This window comes from Ranitomeya variabilis, chromosome 1, assembly GCF_051348905.1.
Source record: "Ranitomeya variabilis isolate aRanVar5 chromosome 1, aRanVar5.hap1, whole genome shotgun sequence".
In the NCBI taxonomy this organism is placed as follows: Eukaryota; Metazoa; Chordata; class Amphibia; order Anura; family Dendrobatidae; genus Ranitomeya; species Ranitomeya variabilis.
Window position 1 is genome coordinate 608,916,646 of NC_135232.1, and position 27,247 is coordinate 608,943,892.

General features: G+C 43.7%; 1 protein-coding gene across 1 annotated transcript in view; it reads left to right on the forward strand.

The window, feature by feature from the left end:
* LOC143771136 (NACHT, LRR and PYD domains-containing protein 3-like) overlaps positions 1-27,247 on the forward strand; it is a 102,510-nt gene that overhangs the window by 51,751 nt on the left and 23,512 nt on the right. Inside the window, exons 7-8 of the mRNA XM_077260555.1 lie at positions 8,644-8,814; positions 24,639-24,812. Coding sequence (XP_077116670.1) covers positions 8,644-8,814; positions 24,639-24,812 — 345 coding nt within the window. The remainder of the gene's footprint in view (positions 1-8,643; positions 8,815-24,638; positions 24,813-27,247) is intronic.

Here is a 27,247-nt window from a genome sequence, read left to right on the forward strand (position 1 = left end):
TCAATGCATCTGATATTCATGCTTCTGATCTTGTTCGTGCCTTCCATAGGGCTCATCCTGGTCGCCCTGGTGGATCTGGTGAGGGTTCGGTGCCCCCTCCTTGAGGGGGGGGTACTGTTGTGAATTTGGATTCTGGGCTCCCCCGGTGGCCGCTTGTGGAATTGGACTTGTCATCCTCTTTCCTGTTTCACCTGGTTCCATCAGTAGTGGGTGTCGCTATTTAAGCTCATTTCTCTGGTGGTTTCTTGCCGGTCAACAATGTTATCTGATGCCTCTCAGTGCTTGTTCCTGCTTCTAGACTACTACTAGATAAGTTGGACTTTTGTCCATGTTTTGTTTTGCCTATTTGTTCCAGTTCACAGCTGAAGTTTTGTTACTGTGTCTGGAAAGCTCTCGTTGATCAGGGATTGCTACTCTGGCGTTATGAGTTAATGCCAGAGTTTAAGGTAATCTCTGGATGGTGTTTTGTTAGTGTTTTTCTGCTGACCATGAAAGTATACTATCTGTCTTCTGCTATCTAGTAAGCGGACCTCAAATTTGCTAAGACTATTTTCCTGCTGCGTTTGTTGTTTCATCTGAACTCACCGTCATTATATGTGGGGGGCTACTGTCTTCTTTGGAATATTTCTCTAGAGGTGAGCCAGGTCTTATATTTCCCTCTGCTAGCTATTTAGGTCTTAGGCCAGAGCTGGGCATCTAGCGATAAATAGGAAATGCTACCTGGCTATTTCTAGTTGCGCGGCAGGCTTAGTTCATGGTCAGTATAGTTACATCTTCCGAGAGCTTGTCCCTCTATAGGCTTGCTATGATCTCTGCCTGCAGAGATCATGACATCTATCCAGCACAGCCCGCACAGTGGTCTATCCAGAACAGCCCGCACAGTGGTATATCCAGCACAGCCCGCACAGTGGTATATCCAGCACAGCCCGCACAGTGGTATATCCAGCACAGCCCGCACAGTGGTATATCCAGCACAGCCCGCACAGTGGTATATCCAGCACAGCCCGCAGTGGTATATCCAGCACAGCCCGCACAGTGGTATATACAGCACAGCCCGCATCTCTCGCCCCCCCCCCCCCCCCGAGAATGCCCCCACAGTCCAGTAAAAAAAAAAAAAACACTCTCCTTACCTTTCCTCTTGCCAGCGTTGCTTCCTGCTCCGGTCTCAGGCTCGGCTGCAGTCTGCCCGGGACACAGCAGGTGCGCGATGATATGACGTCATCGCGCACCCGCAGTGTCAGAGGCAGAGTGGGGAATGATGGGAGAGGGAGCGTCTGTAGTTGAATGTAGCCGGTATAGTTGAATGCGACGGCAGGGGGGGTGAGTCGGCGGCGGCAGGCGGATCGAGCGGCCCATGACTGGCACCGGCTCTTCTGGCATTTGCCAGAAGTGCCCGATGGCCAGTCCGGCCCTGCTCTGACCTGCCGGCCCCGGGCCCCTGACCTGCCGGGCCCGGTCGCAATGGCGACCGCTGCAACCGCGGTAGTTACGCCCCTGTCCATACTGTACAATGGCCACACATAGTGCTCTATACTGTACAATGGCCACACATGATGCTCCATACTGTACAATGGCCACACATGATATTGCCTACAGTATAATGGCCACACATAGTTACTCCTACACACCCGGCTCCGCTCTGTACACCTTGCACACACGGCTCCGCTCCGTATACCTCGTACACACATGGCTCCGCTCCGTACACCTCGTACACACACGGCTCCGCTCCGTACACCTCGTACACACCCAGCTCCGCTCCGTACACCTTGCACACACGGCTCCGCTCCGTACACCTCGTACACACACGGCTCCGCTCCGTACACCTCGTACACACACGGCTCCGCTCCATATACCTCATACACACACGGTTCCGCTCCGTACACCTCGTACACACACGGCTCCGCTCCGTACACCTCGTACACACACGGCTCCGCTCGGTACACCTCGTACACACCCAGCTCCGCTCCGTACACCTCGTACACACCCGGCTCCGCTCCGTACACCTCATACACACACGGCTCCGCACCATACACCTCATACACACACGGCTCCGCTCCGTACACCTCGTACACACCCAGCTCCGCTCGGTACACCTCGTACACACCCGGCTCCGCTCCGTACACCTCATACACACCCAGCTCCGCCTTGTACACCTCATACACACACGGCTCCGCTCCGTACACCTCATACACACACGGCTCCGCTCTGTACACCTCATACACACACGGCTCCACTCTGTACACCTCATACACACACTGCTCTGCTACATCCACACAAACCCCTCCTGACCCCACACAAAAGCTTACCCTCCTCCAGCACGATGACAACCAGCACTGCACTACTGTCCTGCACTACACGAAGGCCCTTGATCATGTGACTCAGACTCCTCCCCTCCTGTGACCTCATCACAGGTCCTGTGCGCACAGAGCAGCTGCAGCCATAGTTGTGGTGTGCGGCTCTCTGCGGTGGAGGGGCTCTGCTGCGGAACAAGTGCAGTCCCACCCGTGATCGCTCATGCACTGAGAGAGTGCATGCGCACCAGGGCCTGTAAAGAAGATTTATTTAAAGGGCCGGCGGACCATTTTGTAGCTCAGAGTTCTTAGGGGCCCGCCCAGTCTGCTGGACTGGGCGGGCCCCTAAGCACTGCGGGCCCCGTCGCAATTGCGACCCCTGCGACCGCGGTAGTTACGCCCCTGGATATAGGTAAATTTGTAAATGAGGGAAGTATAATATTTGTATGCAGGTGAAAAATGAGCCCCCCCAAAGTCAATGTTACTGGTGGGCCCTTGTCACCCCAGCCCGACATTGCCTCCGAGTATTTGTTATTGCTCAGAAATATAGTTTTCATCGCCTCAGTTGCATGATTTACGGCTTCGAGATACGCTGAATACATGTGAGGAATGCCTGTTTGTCAGGGAATCCCCACATGTATTCAGCTTATCTGGAAGCCGTAAATCATGCACCTGAGGCGATGAAAACTATATCTCCGAGCAATGACAAATACTCGGAGGTCACCTGAGCAATGAGTACACTCGCTCATCACTATTCACAGACCAATGGTATAAAATTCTGTGACACACCTGTGGTGTCAATATGATCACTGCACTCCTAGATGAATTCATTGAGAGGTGTAGTTTGTAAAATGGGGTCACTTATAGGGGGTTCTGCTGTTCTGGCACCTAAGGGGCTCTGCCAATGTAACATGGCCTCCTCAATCCAGTTCAGCAATCTCTGCACTGTAATATAACGCTCTTACCCTTATGAGCTTTGTGCTGTGCTTTAAAAGTAGTTTTCGACCACATATGGGGTTTCAATGTACTCATGAGAAATTGAGCAATACATTTTGGGGGCCATTTTCTCCAGTTACAGTTGTGAAAATGCAAAATGTAGGGCTAAACACATTTTTGTTGGAAAAATGTGATTTTTTTTATTTTCACGGCTCAACGTTATAAACTTCTGTGAAGGACCTGGGGTCCCAAGGTGCTCACCACACTTATAGTTAAGTTATCTAAGGGCTCTAGTTTCCAAAATGGGGCCACTTTTGGTGGGTTTCCACTGTTTAAGCACATCACAGGCTTTCCAAACCTGACATGGCATCCTCTAATTATTCCATCAAATTTTGCATTTTGTCGTGCACCCAAACAGTGGTTTTCCTCCACATATAGGGTATCAGCATGCTCAGGAGACATTGCACAACAAATTGTATTGTCTCTTTTCTCCTGTTACCCTTGTGAAATTAAAAAAAAATTGGGTTTAAAGGAACATTGTTGTGAAAAAGTTAAGGTTTTTTTTCCTTCCACATTCCATTAATTCTTGTGCAGCACCTGAAGGGTTAATAAACTTCATTAATGTGGTTTTGAGCACGATGAGAGGTGCAGTTTTTAGAATGGTGTCACTTTTGGGTACTTTCTGACCCCTTAAAGTCACTTCAAATGTGAGGTGGTTCCTAAAAAAATGGTTTTGTAAATTTTGTTGTAAAAAGGAGAAATCATTGGTCAACTTTTAACCCTTATAACTTCCCAACAAAAAAAAAATGTTTAAAAAATTGTGCTGATCTAAAGTAGACATCCGGGAAGTGTTATTTATTAACTATTTTGTGTGACATGACTCTCTGATTTAAGGGCTAAAAATTTCAAAATTTTCACCAAACTTCTGATTATTCCACAAAGAAACGTAAGTCATATAAAATAAATTTTACATGAAGTACAACATGTCACAAAAGAATCTCAGAATATGTGGGATACATTAAGCATTCCAAAATTATGACTTCATAAAATGACAGTGGTCAGAACTGAAAAAATTGACCTGGTCAGGAAGGTGAAAACAGGCTTTGGGGAGAAGGGGTTAAACAGTAGTAAATAGTAGTTTATGTAATATATACAATAAGCGTTATTCCAACACCCCCACTCAACTACTTAAAGGGACTGTCACCTGAATTTGGCGGGCCCTGTTTACGGTCCAATGGGCGGTGTTTTCTGTTCTTTCATTCACCCCTTCCTTTCCCGCTGGGAGCAATATTGTCTTGAATTTGATTAGGTTTCCTCCGTATAACACGCGTGCGCAAGGCAATCTTGCCTTGCGCACGCGCAGTGTGCTTTGCCCAACTGCGGGCAAAGCCAAAAAGCATTAGTGCGCATGTGCCGGCGCACTATGTCCCGGTACTATTTCGCTGTGTTCCGGGACATAGTGCGCTGGCGCATGCGCACTAATGCTTTTCGGCTTTGCCCGCAGTTGGGCAAAGCATACTGCACATGCGCAAGGCAAGATTGCCTTGCGCACGCGTGTTCTACGGAGGAAACCTAATCAAATTCAAGACAATATTGCTCCCAGCGGGAAAGGAAGGGGTGAATGAAAGAACAGAAAACACCGCCCATCGGACCGTAAACAGGGCCCGCCAAATTCAGGTGCAGAGTCCCTTTAACCTATTGGTCCCATAGTGGTTCTGAATTCCTTAAATTTGGCATTTGGAAGTCGCTTTATCATAACATCATCAGCTATCATCTGGTAAGTCTCGCAATGAACAAACTCAGTTATGCCGCAATTCTATCAAATCATGTAGGTTATGTTGTTTAACGTCAATGTGTTTGGTTCTCACATTGATCTTTTCACTGCATGCAAGTTTAATGCATCCTTGGTTGTCTTCAAAAATTGCCATCGGTTGAATTGATAGCTTACCAAGATCGCCTAAGGATTTGTTTAACCAAATGACCTCTTCACTTGCGTGGGCTGCAGACACATACTCTGCTTCTGTAGATGACAAGGCTAAAGACACCGGCTTTCTGCTAGACCAAGAAATTGAGCTTGAACAAATAACTGCTTGTCAATTTACGATCAATTAAGCCAGCTGCACAGTCTGCATTCACATAGCCTGTGAGTTTTAGATCTCCTGTTGCAGTGTTGCAGATATCCTTAAATTTATGTCTTGAGTCTCTTTCGAATATCAAAGAGCTATTTTAATGGCATTCCAGTCGTTTTGGCACTGTTTTGTCTACGATTGTGGCTTGATAAGGGATCGAGTCATAGTTGCTATGTATAGAAGTGCCCCGACTACCTGTCTGTGTTTCTCATTGTTAAGTAACATATCATCTCCTTCCAACTTTTTGTAGGATGGTTCTATTGGTGTTGATATAATTTTGGCTTCTGACATTCCAAACTGAATCAGAATTTAGTTACCGTATTTTTCGCATTATACTGTTTAGCAGTGTAAACACTTTCCTTGCATTTTAGCTTTCCAGACTCTGCAGTGAGCCTTTAGTTGCCCTGTTTTCCAGCAGACTAAACACTCGCTTGTTTCTTTCAAATTACTTTTCTTTTTGGGTAGATCTTGGGTTAGTTTTTAAAGCGGATTCTGCTCTGGATACTCCACTGCTGTTTATACTTTCTGTCTTTTGCTTCTACTTATCTACAAGCTTTCCTCTGGCATACTCCAATGTAAGCTCATAATCTGGGCGCGCATCTAGTGCAGTTACAAGTGTGTCATAGCTTTCTGGTAAACCGCTTAGTAGCAGTGCAGCAACATGGAAATCCTTTAGATCTTCCCCAATGCCCGCAGGCACTCCACAATTTCTAGAGTATTTCTTATGTCATCCTGCATATCTTGTCCCTTATTTAGCTTAGACTGACACAGCTTTCTCATTAAATAGAGATTATTACTTTCATGCACTTTCTGCAGATGTTCCCATATTTAATTTGCAGTTTCACATTTACATAGATGCATAATCTGATAATCATCTATACTGATGGTGCTTTGTGCTTTTTGATCCTTCTCTACTCTTCTTTTAGAGGGTGAGGTCCAGACTCCTGTGTCTATTCCCACATACCTTCTCTTATCAGCAGCATCTTTAATATGAATTTACTGATTAGTCAGATTTAGCACAGTGAATGTCACAGAGTTGCTGCTGGCGGACATCTTTGCTTCTTCTTCTTAGTACACTGTTGCTCTCTCTTCTCTGGGCTGTTCTCTGGGTATTTGAATTTCTGGGTCCAAGACATATTGGCTAACAAATAGATAGTTAACATAATGGTCCAAAAGAATGCAATCCCTTTAGTCAAAGGGGGTAACACTCCATAGAAACTGAAAACATACTAGCCTCTAAAACAATAGATCACAAAGAAGGGCTTTTAACACAGAATTATAGTAATAACAATTATTTACTTTATTAATTCATTTAGATGTAATACAATGTGTTCACTAAAAAGGTGCCTCCAGCCCAGAGGAACACAACTCAAAATTACTGTATGATTGGTAAAAGCTTACAGTTACATTAAATGCACATTCGTGAGAAAGATATCCCAGATCACTAATTAAATGTCAAATAAAGATTAAACTAATCTGGATATTCCCATCATATTCTATTATTAGTTTAATCTTTATTTGACATTTAATTAGTGATCTGGGATATCTTTCTCAAGAATGTGCATTTAATGTAACTGTAAGCATTTACCATTCATACAGTAATTTGGAGTTGTGGTCCCTCTGGGCTAGAGGCACCTTTTTAGCAAAAATATTGTATTGTATCTAAATGAATTAAAGTAAATAATTTTTGTTACTGTAATTCTGTGCAAAAGGCCCTTCATTGTCCTCTATTGTTTTAGAGGCTAGTATGCTTTTGGTGACCAAATAAAGTTGCACTCTGTGGCATTATAGCATGTAAATATTAAATATATGAAATTTAAATTGCATTACTTCTCTCGAAACTAGGACAAAACGAAGATACTTAGCTTACGATTGGTAATTCTTATAGCTTAGCATCTTGTCTGTCAGTTGTAAAGTGAAAGTAAAAATGTGAGCTCCAGATACACACATTGTGAACAGGAACTTCTTGGTTCTTTTTTTTTTAACAATGCATTATTGTCAATATAACACTTTTGCTGGAGACAGAAACCTATGTACTATTAAACAGTATTAAATAGTAGTTGATGCAATATATACAATAATAAGCATTATTCTAACAAACTTTATTACGGGGTTGTCAGTAGTAAGAAGCTGTTGTCCACCTAGACCAAACTCAATAGTAACAATATTCACAATAACAGGACAAATTTAGCTGATGACTCGTGACATATCAGCTTTATGTCTATTGTACATTACATGTGCTGCAATAATCACTGATTTACAACATGCCATAAAGTGAAGATATTGCTCAGGGATTCTGGATTTCTAGAACATGGATTTGGTGTCAGTGGACACATCTTATTTCTGTTGGCAGCCCTGACATCCACAGCACACAAGAGGCGGCATCGAGTGTGTAACGAAAATGCCATCATCCCTGCGTGGTCCCTCTCCCTTCGCCAGCAGATACACTGACATACTCATCGCCCTGGCCGCACAGCGGTGTCCTCGTTCACTGCTCTGGCTTCCTGTCCTGCACACACCCTGTTGGTCTCCCAGCATCATGCCTAGTGCCCACACTCCCCAATTCTTAAGGAGGCAGAGCAGGCACTTTGGCAATTTCCCCAGCCAATAGCTGGTAGGCCTCAAGTATATAAGACACGCTCCACAGTAGGGAGGTGCCTAAGCAACGCCTTTCCTTTGATTACTTAGTGTTGTACAACTAGTCAACTGCCAGGTTCCCCATGTTGTCTGAACAAGAACCTGTCCCTGAAACATGTGTCTGAACCAGATCCTGTTCTAAGACCCGTGTTGACTGAACCTGAAACCACTCAGGCGCTACCCATGCCTGAAGACGCTATGGTAGTACCTGAACCTGAAGCCACTCTGGGGGTACTTGAACCAGTACCAGTGTGCATCCTGTCTTGTGTTCCAGAATCTGCACTGTCTGAAACAAAACCAGTATCCGAATCCAGTCCTACCTGTGACTCTGAGTCCGTGACTGCAATCTTGACCTTAGAGTCAGTTGCTGCTGTAGCGGGGACTGACCAGGAATGGTACCTGGCGGCTACCCGCAGCACAAGCCTAACTCCACCATCAGAAGCTCCAGCAAATAATAGGTACCGGTAAGCCATGCCTCTCCTGGGTAAGCCCGAATCATGGCACAGTGGGTCCACGATCCACGTGTGTGACATAGTGATGACATTCATGGATTTTATCAACAATAATAATTTATCTCCACATTCACAATCTACAGATTTTATACAAACATTCTGTCGATGCGTCACCAACATCTCATCTTATTTTTATAGTTTGGCTGAAAATAATCTACCTGAGAGTTTCTGCAACAAGTTGGCATCTGTAATAAGAAATAACCAGTCCCTGAAGACACTTGTCCTGTCTCGTAACCGTCTGTCTGGTCATCACTTCAGTGACTTTGTGGTGGCTCTGTCAAGTCCATCCTGTATGATAGAGGAGCTACGGTGAGTATAAGAGACATGTACAGGACGGAGATGTGTGGGTATAAGACGTGTACAGGACGGAGATGTGTGGGTATAAGACGTGTACAGGACGGAGATGTGTGGGTATAAGAGACGTGTACAGGACGGAGATGTGTGAGTATAAGAGACGTGTACAGGATGGAGCTGTGCGAGTATAAGAGACGTGTACAAGGCAGAGACGTGTGAATACAAGAGACATGTACAGGATGAAGATGTGCAAGTCTAAGATGTGTACAGGATGAAGATGTGCGAGCATAAGAGACGTGTACAGGGCGGAGACGTGCGAGTATAAGATACGTGTACAGAACAGAGACATACGAGTATAAGAGACGTGTACAGGATGGAGACATGTGAGTATAAGGCTGGGGTCACACTTGGCGTAAGACAATACGCCACGTATTATACGTCCGTACTACGGCCGTAATACGGAGAAATGTTCCCAAAATATTGATCCGTAGTCAGGGTGTGTCAGCGTATTTTGCGCATGGCATCCTCCGTATGTAATCCGTATGGCATCCGTACTGCGATATTTTCTCGCAGGCTTGCAAAACCGACATCTAATGGATTTATGTGCTCAAATGTTCGGGAAAACATATATACAGTATATATATATATATATATATATGTCATTGAGACACATATATATATATTCTGTATTTATATTTCATTCAGCGCGATATCTGTGAACAGCCGGTAATTCAATTGCCGGCTTTTCATTTCTCCTGCACAAACCCGACAGGATATGAGACATGGTTTACATATAGTAAACCATCTCATATCCCCATTTTTTTTGCATATTCCACACTACTAATGTTAGTAGTGTGTATGTGCAAAATTTCAGCGCTGTAGCTGCTAAAATAAAGGGTTAAATGGCGGAAAAAATTGGCGTGGGCTCCCGCGCAATTTTCTCCGCCAGAATGGTAAAGCCAGTGACTGACGGCAGATATTATTAGCAAGGAGAGGGTCCATGGTTATTGGCCCCCCCGTGGCTAAAAACATCTGCCCCCAGCCACCCCAGAAAAGGCACATCTGGAAGATGCGCCTATTCTGGCACTTGGCCACTCTCTTCCCACTCCCGTGTAGCGGTGGGATATGGGGTAATGAAGGGTTAATGCCACCTTGCTATTGGAAGGTGACATTAAGCCAGATTAATAATGGAGAAGCGTCAATTATGACACCTATCCATTATTAATCCAATTGTTTGAAAGGGTTAAAAAACACACACACATGATTTAAAAGTATTTTAATGAAATAAACACAGCGGTTGTTTTAATAATTTATTGCTCTCTCAATCCATTTGCAGGCCCTCGCTTGGCAAAATAATAAACGCACAAGATACATACCCTCAGCTGAACCATCACGTCCCACGAGGCAATCCATCTGAAGGGGTTAAAATATTTTACAGGCAGGAGCCCTGCTAATGCAGCTGTGTGCTCGTGCTTGTAATTCCCCGGCGAATGAATGAAATGTAGGTCATTGACCTACATTTCCTTCAGTCGCGGTGATGCGCCCCCTGGTGGATGTCCTCATATGACCTGGAGCGTGGGAAAAAGTTCCCAGGCTGCAGTTCATGAGAACATCCAGCAGGGGCGCATCACCGCAACTCAATGTAAGTACAGATCCAGCTTTCCTTTCAGCACCCGGGGATTACAGGCACGAGCGAGTGGTTTATCGCAGCTCGTGCCTGTAATATTAGTTAACCCCTTCAGATGGATTACCTCGTTGGACGTGATAGGACATCAGAAGGTATGTATCTTGTGCGTTTATTATTTTGCCAAGCGAGGGCCTGCAAATGGATTGAGAGAGCAATAAATTATTAAAACAACCGCTGTGTTTATTTCATTAAAATACTTTTAAATCATGTGTGTGTGTGTTTTTTAACCCTTTCAAACAATTGGATTAATAATGGATAGGTGACATAATTGACGCTTCTCCATTATTAATCTGGCTTAATGTCACCTTACAATAGCAAGGTGGCATTAACCCTTCATTACCCCATATCCCACCGCTACAGGAAGTGGGAAGAGAGTGGCTAAGTGCCAGAATAGGCGCATCTTCCAGATGTGCCTTTTCTGGGGTGGCTGGGGGCAGATGTTTTTAGCCACGGGGGGGCCAATAACCATGGACCCTCTCTAGGCTATTAATATCTGCCGTCAGTCACTGGCTTTACCATTCTGGCGGAGAAAACTGCGCGGGAGCCCACACCAATTTTTTCCGCCATTTAACCCTTTATTTTAGCAGCTACAGCGCTGAAATTTTGCACATACACACTACTAACATTAGTAGTGTGGAATATGCAAAAAAAATGGGGATATGAGATGGTTTACTGTATGTAAACCATGTCTCATATCCTGTCAGGTTTGTGCAGGAGAAATGAAAAGCCGGCAATTGAATTACCGACTTTTCACTAACACCGCTGCGTATTTCTCGCAAGTCACACTGCAGGTCCGTGTGGAATCCGTATTTTTCTCGCCCCCATAGACTTTTATTGGCGATTTTTTTGCGCAATACGGTGACAAACGCAGCATGCTGCGATTTTCTACGCCCGTACAACGCCGTATATTACGGATCCGTAATATACGCCTGATAGGACTAGACCCATTGAGAATAATTGTGCCGTATGTAATGCGAGTTTTACGGACGTAGTTTCTGCGCTCTTACGTCCGTAAAACACGCATGTGTGACCCCGGCCTAAGAGACGTGTACAGGATGGAGATGTGCGAATATAAGAGACATGTACAGAATGGAGACGTGTGAATATAAGAGACTTGTACAGGACAGACATACGAGTATAAGAGACGTGTACAGGATAGAGACGTGTAGTATAAGAGACGTGTACAGGATGGAGATGTGCGAGTATAAGAGACATGTACAGGACAGAGACATACAAGTATAAGAGACGTGTACAGGATGGAGACGTGTAGTATAAGAGACGTGTACAGGATGGAGACATGCGAGTATAAGAGACATGTACAGGACAGAGACATACAAGTATAAGAAATGTGTACAGGATAGAGACGTGTAGTATAAGAGACGTGTACAGGATGGAGATGTGCGAGTATAAGAGACGTGTACAGGATGGAGACGTGTGAGTATAAGAGACGTGTAAAGGATGGAGACGTGTGAGTATTAGGCCGGCCTCACACTCAGCGTATGTAAATACGGTTCGTTTTTTACGGCCGTAATACGCAGAAAAGTCCCCAAAATAGTGATCCGTATGTCATCCGTAGGCTGGGTGTGTCAGCGTATTTTGCGCATGGCATCCTCCGTATGTAATCCGTATGGCATCCGTACTGCGATATTTTCTCGCAGGCTTGCAAAACCGACATCTAATGGATTTATGTGCTCAAATGTTCGTTAAAACATATATACAGTATATATATATATACAGTGCCTACAAGTAGTATTCAACCCCCTGCAGATTTAGCAGGTTTAATAAGATGCAAATAAGTTAGAGCCTTCAAACAAGAGCAGGATTTATTAACAGATGCATAAATCTTACAAACCAAAAAGTTTTGTTGCTCAGTTAAATTTTTATAAATTTTAAACATAAAAGTGTGGGTCAATTATTATTCAACCCCTAGGTTTAATATTTTGTGGAATAACCTTTGTTTGCAATTACAGCTAATAATCGTCTTTTATAAGACCTGATCAGGCCGGCACAGGTCTCTGGAGTTATCTTGGCCCACTCCTCCATGCAGATCTTCTCCAAGTTATCTAGGTTCTTTGGGTGTCTCATGTGGACTTTAATCTTGAGCTCCTTCCACAAGTTTTCAATTGGGTTAAGGTCAGGAGACTGACTAGGCCACTGCAACACCTTGATTTTTTGCCTCTTGAACCAGGCCTTGGTTTTCTTGGCTGTGTGCTTTGGGTCGTTGTCTTGTTGGAAGATGAAATGACGACCCATCTTAAGATCCTTGATGGAGGAGCGGAGGTTCTTGGCCAAAATCTCCAGGTAGGCCGTGCTATCCATCTTCCCATGGATGCGGACCAGATGGCCAGGCCCCTTGGCTGAGAAACAGCCCCACAGCATGATGCTGCCACCACCATGCTTGACTGTAGGGATGGTATTCTTGGGGTCGTATGCAGTGCCATCCAGTCTCCAAACGTCACGTGTGTGGTTGGCACCAAAGATCTCGATCTTGGTCTCATCAGACCAGAGAACCTTGAACCAGTCAGTCTCAGAGTCCTCCAAGTGATCATGAGCAAACTGTAGACGAGCCTTGACATGACGCTTTGAAAGTAAAGGTACCTTACGGGCTCGTCTGGAACGGAGACCATTGCGGTGGAGTATGTTACTTATGGTATTGACTGAAACCAATGTCCCCACTGCCATGAGATATTCCCGGAGCTCCTTCCTTGTTGTCCTTGGGTTAGCCTTGACTCTTCGGACAAGCCTGGCCTCGGCACGGGAGGAAACTTTCAAAGGCTGTCCAGGCCGTGGAAGGCTAACAGTAGTTCCATAAGCCTTCCACTTCCGGATGATGCTCCCAACAGTGGAGACACGTAGGCCCAACTCCTTGGAAAGGGTTTTGTACCCCTTGCCAGCCTTGTGACCCTCCACGATCTTGTCTCTGATGGCCTTGGAATGCTCCTTTGTCTTTCCCATGTTGACCATGTATGAGTGCTGTTCACAAGTTTGCGGAGGGTCTTAAATAGTCAGAAAAGGCTGGAAAAAGAGATAATTAGTCCAAACATGTGAAGCTCATTGTTCTTTGTGCCTGAACTACTTCTTAATACTTTAGGGGAACCAAACAGAATTCTGGTGGGTTGAGGGGTTGAATAATAAATGACCCTCTGAAACAACTTTTCACAATTTAAAAAAAAAATAAACAAAGAAATAACATTATTTTTTGCTGCAGTGCATTTCACACTTCCAGGCTGATCTACAGTCCAAATGTCACAATGCCAAGTTAATTCCAAATGTGTAAACCTGCTAAATCTGCAGGGGGTTGAATATTACTTGTAGGCACTATATATATATATATATATATATATATATATATATATATATATATATATATATATATATCATTGAGACACATATATATATATTCTGTATTTATATTTAATTCAGCGCGATATATGTGAAAAGCCGGTAATTCAATTGCCGGCTTTTCATTTCTCCTTCCCAAACCCGACAGGATATGAGACATGGTTTACATACAGTAAACCATCTCATATCCCTTTTTTTTTTTGCATATTCCACACTACTAATGTTAGTAGTATGTATGTGCAAAATTTGGGCGCTGTAGCTGCTAAAATAAAGGGTTAAATGGCGGAAAAAATTGGCGTGGGCTCCCGCGCAATCTTCTCCGCCAGAGTGGTAAAGCCAGTGACTGAGGGCAGATATTAATAGCCTAGAGCGGGTCCATGGTTATTGGCCCCCCTGGCTACAAACATCTGCCCCCAGCCACCCCAGAAAAGGCACATCTGGAAGATGCGCCTATTCTGGCACTTGGCCTCTCTCTTCCCATTCCCGTGTAGCGGTGGGATATGGGGTAATGAAGGGTTAATGTCACCTTGCTATTGTAAGGTGACATTAAGCCAGGTTAATAATGGAGAGGCGTCAATTATGACACCTATCCATTATTAATCCAATTGTATGAAAGGGTTAAAAAAACACACACACATTATTACAAAGTATTTTAATGAAATAAACACACAGGTTGTTTTAATATTTTATTGCTCTCTCAATCCACCTGAAGACCCTCGCTCTGAAAAATAATAAACCAACAATATACATACCTTCAGATGATCTGTCACGTCCCACGAAGTAAATCCATCTGAAGGGGTTAAATCATTTTACAGCCAGGAGCTGTGCTAAAGCACTCGCTCGTGCCTGTAAACCCCGGGTACTGAAAGGAAAGCAGGATGATCTGTACTTACCTTGAGTTGCGGTGATGCGCCCTCTGCTGGATGTCCTCATGAACTGGAGCCTTGGAAAAGTTCCCACGCTCGAGTTCATATGAGGACATCCAGCAGAGGGCGCATTACCGCAACTCAAGGTAAGTACAGATCATCCTGCTTTCCTTTCAGTACCCGGGGTTTACAGGCACGAGCGAGTGCTTTAGCACAGCTCCTGGCTGTAAAATAATTTAACCCCTTCAGATGGATTTACTTCGTGGGACTTGACAGATCATCTGAAGGTATGTATATTGTTGGGTTTATTATTTTTCAGAGCGAGGGTCTTCAGGTGGATTGAGAGAGCAATAAAATATTAAAACAACCTGTGTGTTTATTTCATTAAAATACTTTGTAATAATGTGTGTGTGTTTTTTTAACCCTTTCATACAATTGGATTAATAATGGATAGGTGTCATAATTGACGCCTCTCCATTATTAACCTGGCTTAATGTCACCTTACAATAGCAAGGTGACATTAACCCTTCATTACCCCATATCCCACCGCTACACGGGAATGGGAAGAGAGAGGCCAAGTGCCAGAATAGGCGCATCTTCCAGATGTGCCTTTTCTGTTGTGGCTGGGGGCAGATGTTTGTAGCCGGGGGGGCCAATAACCATGGACCCTCTCTAGGCTATTAATATCTGCCCTCAGTCACTGGCTTTACCACTCTGGCGGAGAAAATTGCGCGGGAGCCCACGCCAATTTTTTCCGCCATTTAACCCTTTATTTTAGCAGCTACAGCGCCCAAATTTTGCACATACACACTACTAACAGTAGTGTGGAATATGCAAAAAAAAAAGGGATATGAGATGGTTTACTGTATGTAAACCATGTCTCATATCCTGTCGGGTTTGTGAATGAGAAATAAAAAGCCGGCAATTGAATTACCGGCTTTTCACTAACACCGCTGCGTATTTCTCGCAAGTCACACTGCTGGTCCGTGTGGAATCCGTATTTTTCTCGCCCCCATAGACTTTCATTGGCGATTTTTTTGCGCAATACGTTGACAAACGCAGCATGCTGCAATTTTCTACGGCCGTACAAGACGGTATATTACGGATGCGTAATATACGGCAGATAGGAGCTGGGCCATAGAGAATCATTGGGCCGTGTGTAATGCGTATTTTACGGACGTAGTTTATGCGCTCATACGTCCGTAAAACTCGCTAGTGTGAGGCCGGCCTAAGAGACGTGTACAGGATGGAGATGTGCGAGTATAAGAGACATGATCAGGATGGAGATGTGCAAGTCTAAGATGTGTACATGATGGAGATATGCGAGTATAAGAGACGTGTACAGGGCGGAGACGTGCGAATATAAGAAACGTGTACAGGACAGAGACATACAAGTATAAGAGACGTGTACAGGATGGAGATGTGCGAGTATAAGAGACATGTACAGAATGGAGACGTGTGAGTATAAGAGACGTGTACAGGATGGAGACGTGTGAGTATAAGAGACATGTACAGGATGGAGATGTGCAAGTCTAAGATGTGTACATGATGGAGATGTGCGAGTATAAGAGACGTGTACAGGGCGGAGACGTGTGAGTATAAGAGACGTGTACAGGATAGAGACATACAAGTATAAGAGACGTGTACAGTATGGAGACGTGTGAGTATAAGAGACGTGTACAGGGTGGAGATGTGCGAGTATAAGAGACATGTACAGGATGGAGATGTGCAAGTATAAGATGTGTACAGGATGGAGATGTGCGAGTATAATAGACGTGTACAGGACAGAGCTGTGCGAGTATAAGAGACGTGTACAGGATGGAGACGTACGAGTATAAGAGACGTGTACCGGATGGAGACATGCGAGTATAAGAGATGTGTACAGGACGGAGACATTCGAGTATTAGAGACGTGTACAAGATGGAGATGTATGAGTGTGAGAGACGTGTACAAGATGGAGATGCTTGAGTATTAGAGAAGTGTACAGAACGGAGATGTGCGAGTATGAGAAACGTGTACAGAACAGAGACGTGCGAATATAAGAGACGTGTACTAGATGGAGACATGTGAGTATAAGAGACGTGTACCGGATGGAGACATGCGAGTATAAGAGACGTGTACAGGATGGAGACGTGCGAGTATAAGAGACGTGTATCGGATGGAGACATGCGAGTATAAGAGACGTGTACAGGATGGAGATGTGCGAGTATAAGAGACATGTACAGGATGGAGATGTGCGAGTATAAGAGACATGTACAGGATGGAAATGTGCAAGTCTAAGATGTGTACATGATGGAGATGTGCGAGTATAAGAGACGTGTACAGGGCGGAGACGTGCGGGTATAAGAGACGTGTACAGGACAGAGACATACAAGTATAAGAGACGTGTACAGTATGGAGACGTGCGAGTATAAGAGACGTGTACAGTATGGAGATGTGTGAGTATAAGAGACGTGTACAGGATGGAGATGTGCAAGTATAAGAGACATGAACAGGATGGAGATGTGCGAGTATAATAGACGTGTACAGGACAGAGATGTGCAAGTATAACAGACGTGTACAGGATGGAGACGTACGAGTATAAGAGATGTATACAGGATGGAGACGTGTGGGTATAAGAGACGTGTACAGGATGGAGACGTGCGAGTATAAAAGATGTGTACAGGACAGAGACATGCGAGTATAAGAGACGTGTACAGGATGGAGACGTGTGAGTATAAGACGTGTACAGTACAGAGACGTTCGAGTATAAGAGACGTGTACAGGATGGAGTGTACAGGATGGAGATGTGCGGGTATAATAGATGTGTACAGTACAGAGACGTGTGAGTATAAGAGACGTGTACAAGATGGAGACTTGTGAGTTTAAGAGACGTGTACAGGATGGAGACGTGTGAGTATAAGAGAAGTGTACAGGACGGAGATGTGCGAGTATGAGAAACGTGTACAGAACAGAGACATGTGAGTACAAGAGACGTGTACCGGATGGAGACATGCGAGTATAAGAGACGTGTACAGAACGGAGACATTCGAGTATTAGAGACGTGTACAGGATGGAGATGTGCGAGTATAAGAGACATGTACAGGATGGAGACATGCGAGTATAAGAGACGTGTACAGGATGGAAATGTGCGAGTATAAGAGACGTGTACAGGGCGGAGACGTACGAGTATAAGAGATGTATACAGGGTGGAGACTTGTGGGTATAAGAGACGTGTACAGGATGGAGATGCTTGAGTATTAGAGAAGTGTACAGAACGGAGATGTGCGAGTATGAGAAACGTGTACAGAACAGAGACATGTGAGTATAAGAGACATGTTCCGGATGGAGATATGCGAGTATAAGAGACGTGTACAGGAGGGAGACGTGCGAGTATAAGAGACATGTACAGGACAGAGACATGTGAGTGTAATAGACGTGTACAGGAGGGAGACGTGCGAGTATAAGAGACATGTACAGGACAGAGACGTGCGAGTATAAGAGACGTGTACGGGTTTAAGAGACATGTGCAGGACGGAGTCGTGGGGGTATAAGTGACGTGTACAGGATGGAGACGTGCGAGTATAAGAGACGTGTACAGGACGGAGACGTGCGAGTATAAGAGACGTGTACAGGACAGAGACGTTCGAGTATAAGAGACGTGTACAGGATGGAGATGTGCGGGTATAATAGATGTGTACAGGATGGAGTTGTATGGGTATAATAGATGTGTACAGTATAGAGATGTGTGAGTATAAGAGACGTGTACAGGATGGAGACGTGAGTATAAGGCTACTTTCACACTAGCGTCGTGCACTGCACGTTGCAGCGCACCGACGCTAGCTGTGGAAGCGCCGCACAACGGGGGCAGCAGATGCTGCTTTTCCACGCATCCGCTGCCCCATTGTGAGGTGTGGGGAGGCGGGGTGCGGAGTTTCGGCCGCGCATGCGTGGTCGGAAATGCTGCAGACGACGCACCAAAAAACGCTACATGCAACGTTTTTTGGTGGCGACGGTCCGACGCAACACGACGCGACCGTCGCACGACGGTTGCGACGTATGGCAATGTGTCGCAATTCGTCGGTAATAAAAGTCTATGGAGAAAAAATGCATCCTGCAAGCACTTTTGCAGGATGCGTTTTTTCTGCAAAACGACGCATATCGACGTGCAGTGCAGTGCACGACGCTAGTGTGAAAGTAGCCTTAGGCGCTGCATTGCATTGCATTGTACACGGACCAATGTTTCTCTATGGGGCAGCTCCTATCTGTCGTATATTTCGCAGCCGTATTTTACGGGCTGAGAAAATCGCAACATGCTGCGTTTGTCAGCGTATTGCACATAAAATCCACCAATGAAAGTCTATGGGGGTGAGAAAAATACGGATTACACATGGACCATCAGTGTGACTTGCGAGAAATACGCACTAGTGTTCTATAGAAAAGCCGTGAATTCAGCTTAGTGTACAGTAAAATCACACTGACAGGTTAAAATAGATAGAATAAATGTCTACACACAGTACAGGTATATACATTATATATATATGTATATATATATATATATGTATATATATATATATATATATATATATATATATATATATATATATGCCATGAGACACATATACAGTATATATATATATACACTCACCGGCCACTTTATTAGGTACACCATGCTAGTAACGGGTTGGACCCCCTTTTGCCTTCAGAACTGCCTCAATTCTTCGTGGCATAGATTCAACAAGGTGCTGGAAGCATTCCTCAGAGATTTTGGTCCATATTGACATGATGGCATCACACAGTTGCCGCAGATTTGTCGGCTGCACATCCCAAAGATGCTCCATACAAGGCAGGATGGATCCATGCTTTCATGTTGTTTACGCCAAATTCTGACCCTACCATCCGAATGTCGCAGCAGAAATCGAGACTCATCAGACCAAGCAACGTTTTTCCAATCTTCTACTGTCCAATTTCGATGAGCTTGTACAAATTGTAGCCTCAGTTTCCTGTTCTTAGCTGAAAGGAGTGGTACCCGGTGTGGTCTTCTGCTACTGTAGCCCATCTGCCTCAAAGTTCGACGCACTGTGCGTTCAGAGATGCTCTTAGGCCTACCTTGGTTGTAACGGGTGGCGATTTGAGTCACTGTTGCCTTTCTATCAGCTCGAACCAGTCTGCCCATTCTCCTCTGACCTCTGGCATCAACAAGGCATTTCTGCCCACAGAACTGCCGCTCACTGGATTTTTTTTCTTTTTCGGACCATTCTCTGTAAACCCTAGAGATGGTTGTGCGTGAAAATCCCAGTAGATCAGCAGTTTCTGAAATACTCAGACCAGCCCTTCTGGCACCAACAACCATGCCACGTTCAAAGGCACTCAAATCACCTTTCTTCCCCATACTGATGCTCGGTTTGAACTGCAGGAGATTGTCTTGACCATGTCTACATGCCTAAATGCACTGAGTTGCCGCCATGTGATTGGCTGATTAGAAATTAAGTGTTAACAAGAAGTTGGACAGGTGTACCTAATAAAGTGGCCGGTGAGTGTAGATGGCTTAAAAGCCGGTAATTCAGTTCAAAACTTGGGAATGAATGGAATGCAGGGGAACATAGCTTCTGAATTTTTCAGAATATTTTCCCACGCTACAGTTCATATGAGTTTATGCCACCAAGGGGTGCATTACTGCAAGTCTACAAAGCTACGTTCCCCTGCATTCCTTTCATTCCCCAGTTTTTACAACCAGGAGCAACAGCTGCATTATCAGGCTCCTGGTTGTAAAATTATTTAACCCCTTCAGATGGATTTACAGCGTGGGACATGACTGTACGACAGACAGGTATGGGATATTGTTGTTTTTTTATTTTTTAGTTTTTTTACAGAACAAGAGTCTTCAGGTGGATTAAGCATATAAAAAAGATTTTAAAACCCCATGTATTTATTTCATTAAAATACTTTATTCATAATGTGTGTGTGTATTATTAACCCTTTACTACTATTGGATTAATAATGGATAGATGATGGATGATGATGTCTTATTGACATCTCTCCATTATTAACCAGGCTTAATGTCACCTTACATTAACAAGGTGACATTAACCCTTTATTACCCCATATCCCACTGCTACAGGGGAGTGGGAAGAGAGAGGCTAAGTTCCAGAATAGGCTCATCTTACAGATGTGCCTTTTCTGTGGTGGCTGGGGGAAGATGTTTTTAGCCGGGGGGGGGGGGGGGGCAATAACCATGGTCCCTCTCTATGCTATTAATATCTGCCCTCAGTCACTGGCTTCCCCACTCTGGCGGAGTAAATTGCGCAAGAGCCCATGCCAGTTTTTTCCGTGATTTAACCATTTATTTTAACACCTAGAGCCCCCAAATTTTGCACACAGACACTTAACACTAATATTGAGGAATATGTAAAAAAATAAGGGATATGAAATTGTTTACTGTATGTAAACCATGTCTCATATCCTGTCGGGTTTGATAAAGAGATAGCAAAAGCCGGCAATTGAATAACCAGCTTTTAAACTATCTAGCACTGTATTAAATAAATATATATATATATATATATATATATATATATATATATATATATATGTGTTGAGCGAATATACTTGTATACTTGTTACTCGAGATTTCTCGAGCATGCTCGGGGGTCCTCCGAGTATTTTTTAGTGCTCAGAGATTTAGTTTTTGTTGCGACAGCTGAATGATTTACATCTGTTAGCCAGCATAAGTACATGTGGGGATTCCCTAGCCACCAGGCAACCCTCACATGTACTTATGCTGGCTAACAGATGTAAATCATTCAGCTGCGGCAAGAAAAACTAAATCTCCGAGCACTAAAAAATACTCGGAGGACCACCGAGCATGCTTGAGAAATTTTGAGTAACGAGTATATTCGCTCATCACTAATATATATATATATATATATACAGTGGGGCAAAAAAGTATTTAGTCATTCAGCAATAGTGCAAGTTCCACCACTTAAAAAGATGAGAGGCGTCTGTAATTTACATCATAGGTAGACCTCAACTATGGGAGACAAACTGAGAAAAAAAAATCCAGAAAATCACATTGTCTGTTTTTTTATCATTTTATTTGCATTTTATGGTGGAAAATAAGTATTTGGTCAGAAACAAAATTTCATCTCAATACTTTGTAATATATCCTTTGTTGGCAATGACAGAGGTCAAACGTTTTCTGTAAGTCTTCACAAGGTTGCCACACACTGTTGTTGGTATGTTGGCCCATTCCTCCATGCAGATCTCCTCTAGAGCAGTGATGTTTTTGGCTTTTCGCTTGGCAACACGGACTTTCAACTCCCTCCAAAGGTTTTCTATAGGGTTGAGATCTGGAGACTGGCTAGGCCACTCCAGGACCTTGAAATGCTTCTTACGAAGCCACTCCTTCGTTGCCCTGGCGGTGTGCTTTGGATCATTGTCATGTTGAAAGACCCAGCCACGTTTCATCTTCAATGCCCTTGCTGATGGAAGGTTTGCACTCAAAATCTCACGATACATGGCCCCATTCATTCTTTCATGTACCCGGATCAGTCGTCCTGGCCCCTTTGCAGAGAAACAGCCCCAAAGCATGATGTTTCCACCACCATGCTTTACAGTAGGTATGGTGTTTGATGGATGCAACTCAGTATTCTTTTTCCTCCAAACACGACAAGTTGTGTTTCTACCAAACAGTTCCAGTTTGGTTTCATCAGACCATAGGACATTCTCCCAAAACTCCTCTGGATCATCCAAATGCTCTCTAGCAAACTTCAGACGGGCCCGGACATGTACTGGCTTAAGCAGTGGGACACGTCTGGCACTGCAGGATCTGAGTCCATGGTGGCGTAGTGTGTTACTTATGGTAGGCCTTGTTACATTGGTCCCAGCTCTCTTCAGTTCATTCACTAGGTCCCCCCGCGTGGTTCTGGGATTTTTGCTCACCGTTCTTGTGATCATTCTGACCCCACGGGGTGGGATTTTGCGTGGAGCCCCAGATCGTGGGAGATTATCAGTGGTCTTGAATGTCTTCCATTTTCTAATTATTGCTCCCACTGTTGATTTCTTCACTCCAAGCTGGTTGGCTATTGCAGATTCAGTCTTCCCAGCCTGGTGCAGGGCTACAATTTTGTTTCTGGTGTCCTTTGACAGCTCTTTGGTCTTCACCATAGTGGAGTTTGGAGTCAGACTGTTTGAGGGTGTGCACAGGTGTCTTTTTATACTGATAACAAGTTTAAACAGGTGCCATTACTACAGGTAATGAGTGGAGGAAAGAGGAGACTCTTAAAGAAGAAGTTACAGGTCTGTGAGAGCCAGAAATCTTGATTGTTTGTTTCTGACCAAATACTTATTTTCCACCATAATATGCAAATAAAATGATAAAAAAACAGACAATGTGATTTTCTGGATTTTTTTGTCTCAGTTTGTCTCCCATAGTTGAGGTCTACCTATGATGTAAATTACAGACGCCTCTCATCTTTTTAAGTGGTGGAACTTGCACAATTGCTGAATGACTAAATACTTTTTTGCCCCACTGTATATATATATATATATATATATATATATATATATATATATATATATATATATATATATATAGACTGTATATATGTTTTCATGAATATTTGAGCCCATGGATCCATTCTATGTCCATTTTGCAAGCCGGCGAGAAAATCTCGCTGTGCAGGTGCCGTACGGATTACATACAGAGGTTTACATGCGCAAAATATGCAGCCACACCCTGCCTACGGATGACATACGGGAGTGTTCAGGGAACATTTCTGCATATTTGCTCTGTAAACAACGGACCGTATTTTTATACGTTGTGTGTGACCCCAGCCTGAGTCAAAATAAAAGAACTGTAGAATGTAAGTCCTCTCCCCCCTGTACCAGTCGGTCATTGTAAATTTGTTTACTATATCTATAACTCTGTACGTAACCCCTTTCTCATGTACAGCACCATGGAATTAATGGTGCTATATAAATAAATAATAATAATAAATAAAAACATGCTCTGGCTGCTTTGTATCCTTGGTGTGATTAACATAATTTTTCAGGGATCTAAAACAACAGACATGCAAGTGTAAGAGACGTGTACAGGATGGAGACTTGCAGATATAAGAGAAGTGTACAGGACGGAGACGTTCGAGTATTAGAGAAGTGTACAGGATGGAGATTTGCTTGTATTAGAGATGTGTACAGGACAAAGACGTTCGAGTATTAGAGAAGTGTAAAGGAAGGAGATGTGCGAGTATAAGAGACGTGTACAGGACAAAGACGTTCGAGTATTAGAGAAGTGTAAAGGACGGAGATGTGCGAGTATAAGAGACGTGTACAGGACGGAGACGTGTGAGTATAAGAGACATGTACAGGATGGAGACATGTGAGTATAAGAGACGTGTACAGGACGGAGACGTGTACAGGATGGAGACGTGCGAGTATAACAGACGACGTGTACAGAATGGAGAATTACAAGAGTAAGAGACAGGTACAGGATGGAGACATGCAAGTTTATGGTTTATGCTTGGTTCTTGTTGCAGAAGGATGGTATCTTAGTACAAACAATAGTAACATTCTTTGTAGAACTCGGTCTTCCAGGGAAATTGATTAGGGGTCAATAGAAGCTACAGGGAAAGAGTACAAATTAAAATACTTGCTCCTCTTCTATGATTTGAACACAACCTTTATGTGAAGTTAGCCTAAACTTTTAGAAGCAGCTATGACTTCTGCTTACAGTTATACACTTTGGAGGCAGCTATGTCCTCATTGATTCAGTCCCTAGACTGTGAAGTGACATCTTATTACATGGCTGATACATAATAATTTTCTGTGAGTAATGTTCTTGCTCATAGTGAGTGATGAGAACATTTGCACTGATATGCTACTGTTTTGAATATTTTGATGACTCACGTGCAGGTTTTAAACTAATGCTCTGCAGACATTTCATCCACATGTTGTTATCTTATTTTTAGTTTTGTTGGCAATAGTGGTGTACCAGATACTTCCTGCATCCAGTTGGCATGTGGAATAAGGAATAACCAGACTCTGAAGACACTTGACCTAAAAAATAACCGTCTGTCTGGTCCTCACTTTGGTGACTTGATGGAGGCTTTGTCCAGTTCAGACAACAGGATAGAGGAATTATGGTGAGTATAAGAGATGTGTATGGGACTGAGATGTGTTGGGGACAAGTCAGTGATAACATTTCTGTCCCTTTAAGAGTTGAGACGGATTCTGCTCTCTGCATGCAGCAGTGATGAGTCCATGTCTCAGCGATTGTGAGAGTGATCAGTAAAATATCCGACTTTTGAGCATAGAGATGCCACAGTAAGGGAGGTGACAGTCTAGAATAGAGTTATTTCTAGTCCCTACTGATTTCAGTAATGCCAGTCTACACAATTCATTGGTGAAATTACGATAATGGAGAAGATTTACAAAAATTTCGAGATATTTATATTGGAAACAGTGGATAGTTTCTTGGGGAAGGGCATTGTCCTGCACTAAGGAACGCAGAGCCCACTGCACCAGTGTAAGGTCTGACAATGGTCCTAAAGAACAGACAAACTAGCGAGGCAAGTCACCTTGAAAGCCACAAAACTAGGCGAACAGGTGAGGAGGTAAACGGCAGAACTGAAGAACCTCACAGATGTAGGTGGCTACAATTACAGTGCATGATGCTCATAGCAAAGTGAACAGTCTCTAATAATGTAATAATCATAATTTGCAGAAATCACAGAATTTTACAAGAATTAATACAGTATAGTGGTTAGTCTATAAATATCAGTTCATACACTGATGAGTAAAAGTGTAACAATGTTTTGAACATTTGACTTTCAGGCTTCATATCTCACCATCCACTACTGGTTTTGACTTGCAACTATTTAGCATATGGTTAGTTGCAGTGGCATATAAAAATTTGGGCAAAACTGGTCAAAATTACTGTTATTGTGAACAGTTAAGCAAGTTCAAGATGTAATGATCTCCAAAAGGCCTAATCTTAAAGATGACACATTTTCTTTGTATTTTAGACAAAAAATGAAAAATAAATATATATATATATAGTAAGATTGCACCTACTTACGGGTTGGGGAATACTCGCTTGGCAGCGATATAACACACAGCAAGACGTTTTCTTCAAAAGTTCAACTGGGTTTATTACTCCATAAACCCCAGTGGCAGAAAACACAAAACAACAATCTTCATAGCACAGCAAAACACAGTAACAATGTTCACAGCGTGACTCTGTTCCATCAGGACTGTGCCCATACACTCTTGGTTGAGTCCAATATTCAGGCTCGCTCTGGAACCAAACTCACAGTCTGGTATTACCTGCTTGTCAGCATTGCAGGCTTTCCACTGCAGTACCACACGGGACCTGTTTCTGGGAACCAAACCAGAACATACACAGGGACATGTGACCCAAACCCTGGTCACATTATGTACCTTGTAACCACACCCCATAGGTGAGGTATATCACATGGTCTGGTCACGTGATCATGACATCACTGCAGGTCCTCATACTCCTGCAGGGAAAAGGTACAGCGAGTGCCCTCACCCAGTGGTGAGGTATGTGGGTAGCCAGACCCTCCCATCTCTCATAGCTACCCGCAACCTGGACCCAGGTGCACTAAATGACATCTACAGTGCTTATGTGCTTTAATGACAAGATACACCGGGTTGCATCGCAGGGAGCATCTATCCCTGTGACACATACCTCTCATTATCCACAATGCCGGATACTGTCTCACTACCACATCCATGCATACCCATGGCCTCAATATGCCTCCGTGCGTATACTGGAGAGACCATGCAGTGCCCCCTACCTGTTACAGGGGTCACTGCATCACAATATATATATACTGTATATACAGCTCTGGCAAATTAAGAGACCACCGCAAAATGTTCAGTTTGTCAGATTTTTCTCTTTATAGGTATATTTTTTGAGTAAAATGTAAATTGTTCATTTATTCTATAAACTTCTAACATGTCAGCAATAAATTTTGCATTTTTTTCTGAAACGGAGAAATGGTCATAATTTTAAAAACCACCAGTGCTTTCAGACCTCAAATAATGCAAAGAAAACAAGTTCATAATCATTTAGAAACAACAATACTCATGTTTTAACTCAGGAAGAGTTCAGAAATCAATATTTTGTGGAATAACCATGATTTTTAATCACAGCTTTCATGCGTCTTGGCATGCTTTCCACCAGTCTTTCACACTGCTTCTGGCGCAAAAATGTAAGCAGTTCTTCTTTGTTTGATGGCTTGTGACTATCCATCATCCTTTTGATTACATTCCAGAGGTTTTTAATGGGGTTCAGGTCTGGATATTGGGCTGCCCATGACAGGGTTTTGATGTGGGGGTCTCCTAAAGGGAACCTGTGAGCAGGTTAGTTTGCATTATAGAATGCTGTAGATAAGCCCTGAAAAGCGGTGACTGTATCTTAAGGTACCTTCACACTAAGCGACTTTGCAGCGAGAACGACGACAATCCGTGACGTTGCAGCGACCTGGATAGCGATCTCGTTGTGTTTGACACGCAGCAGCGATCTGGATCCCGCTGTGATATCGCTGGTCAG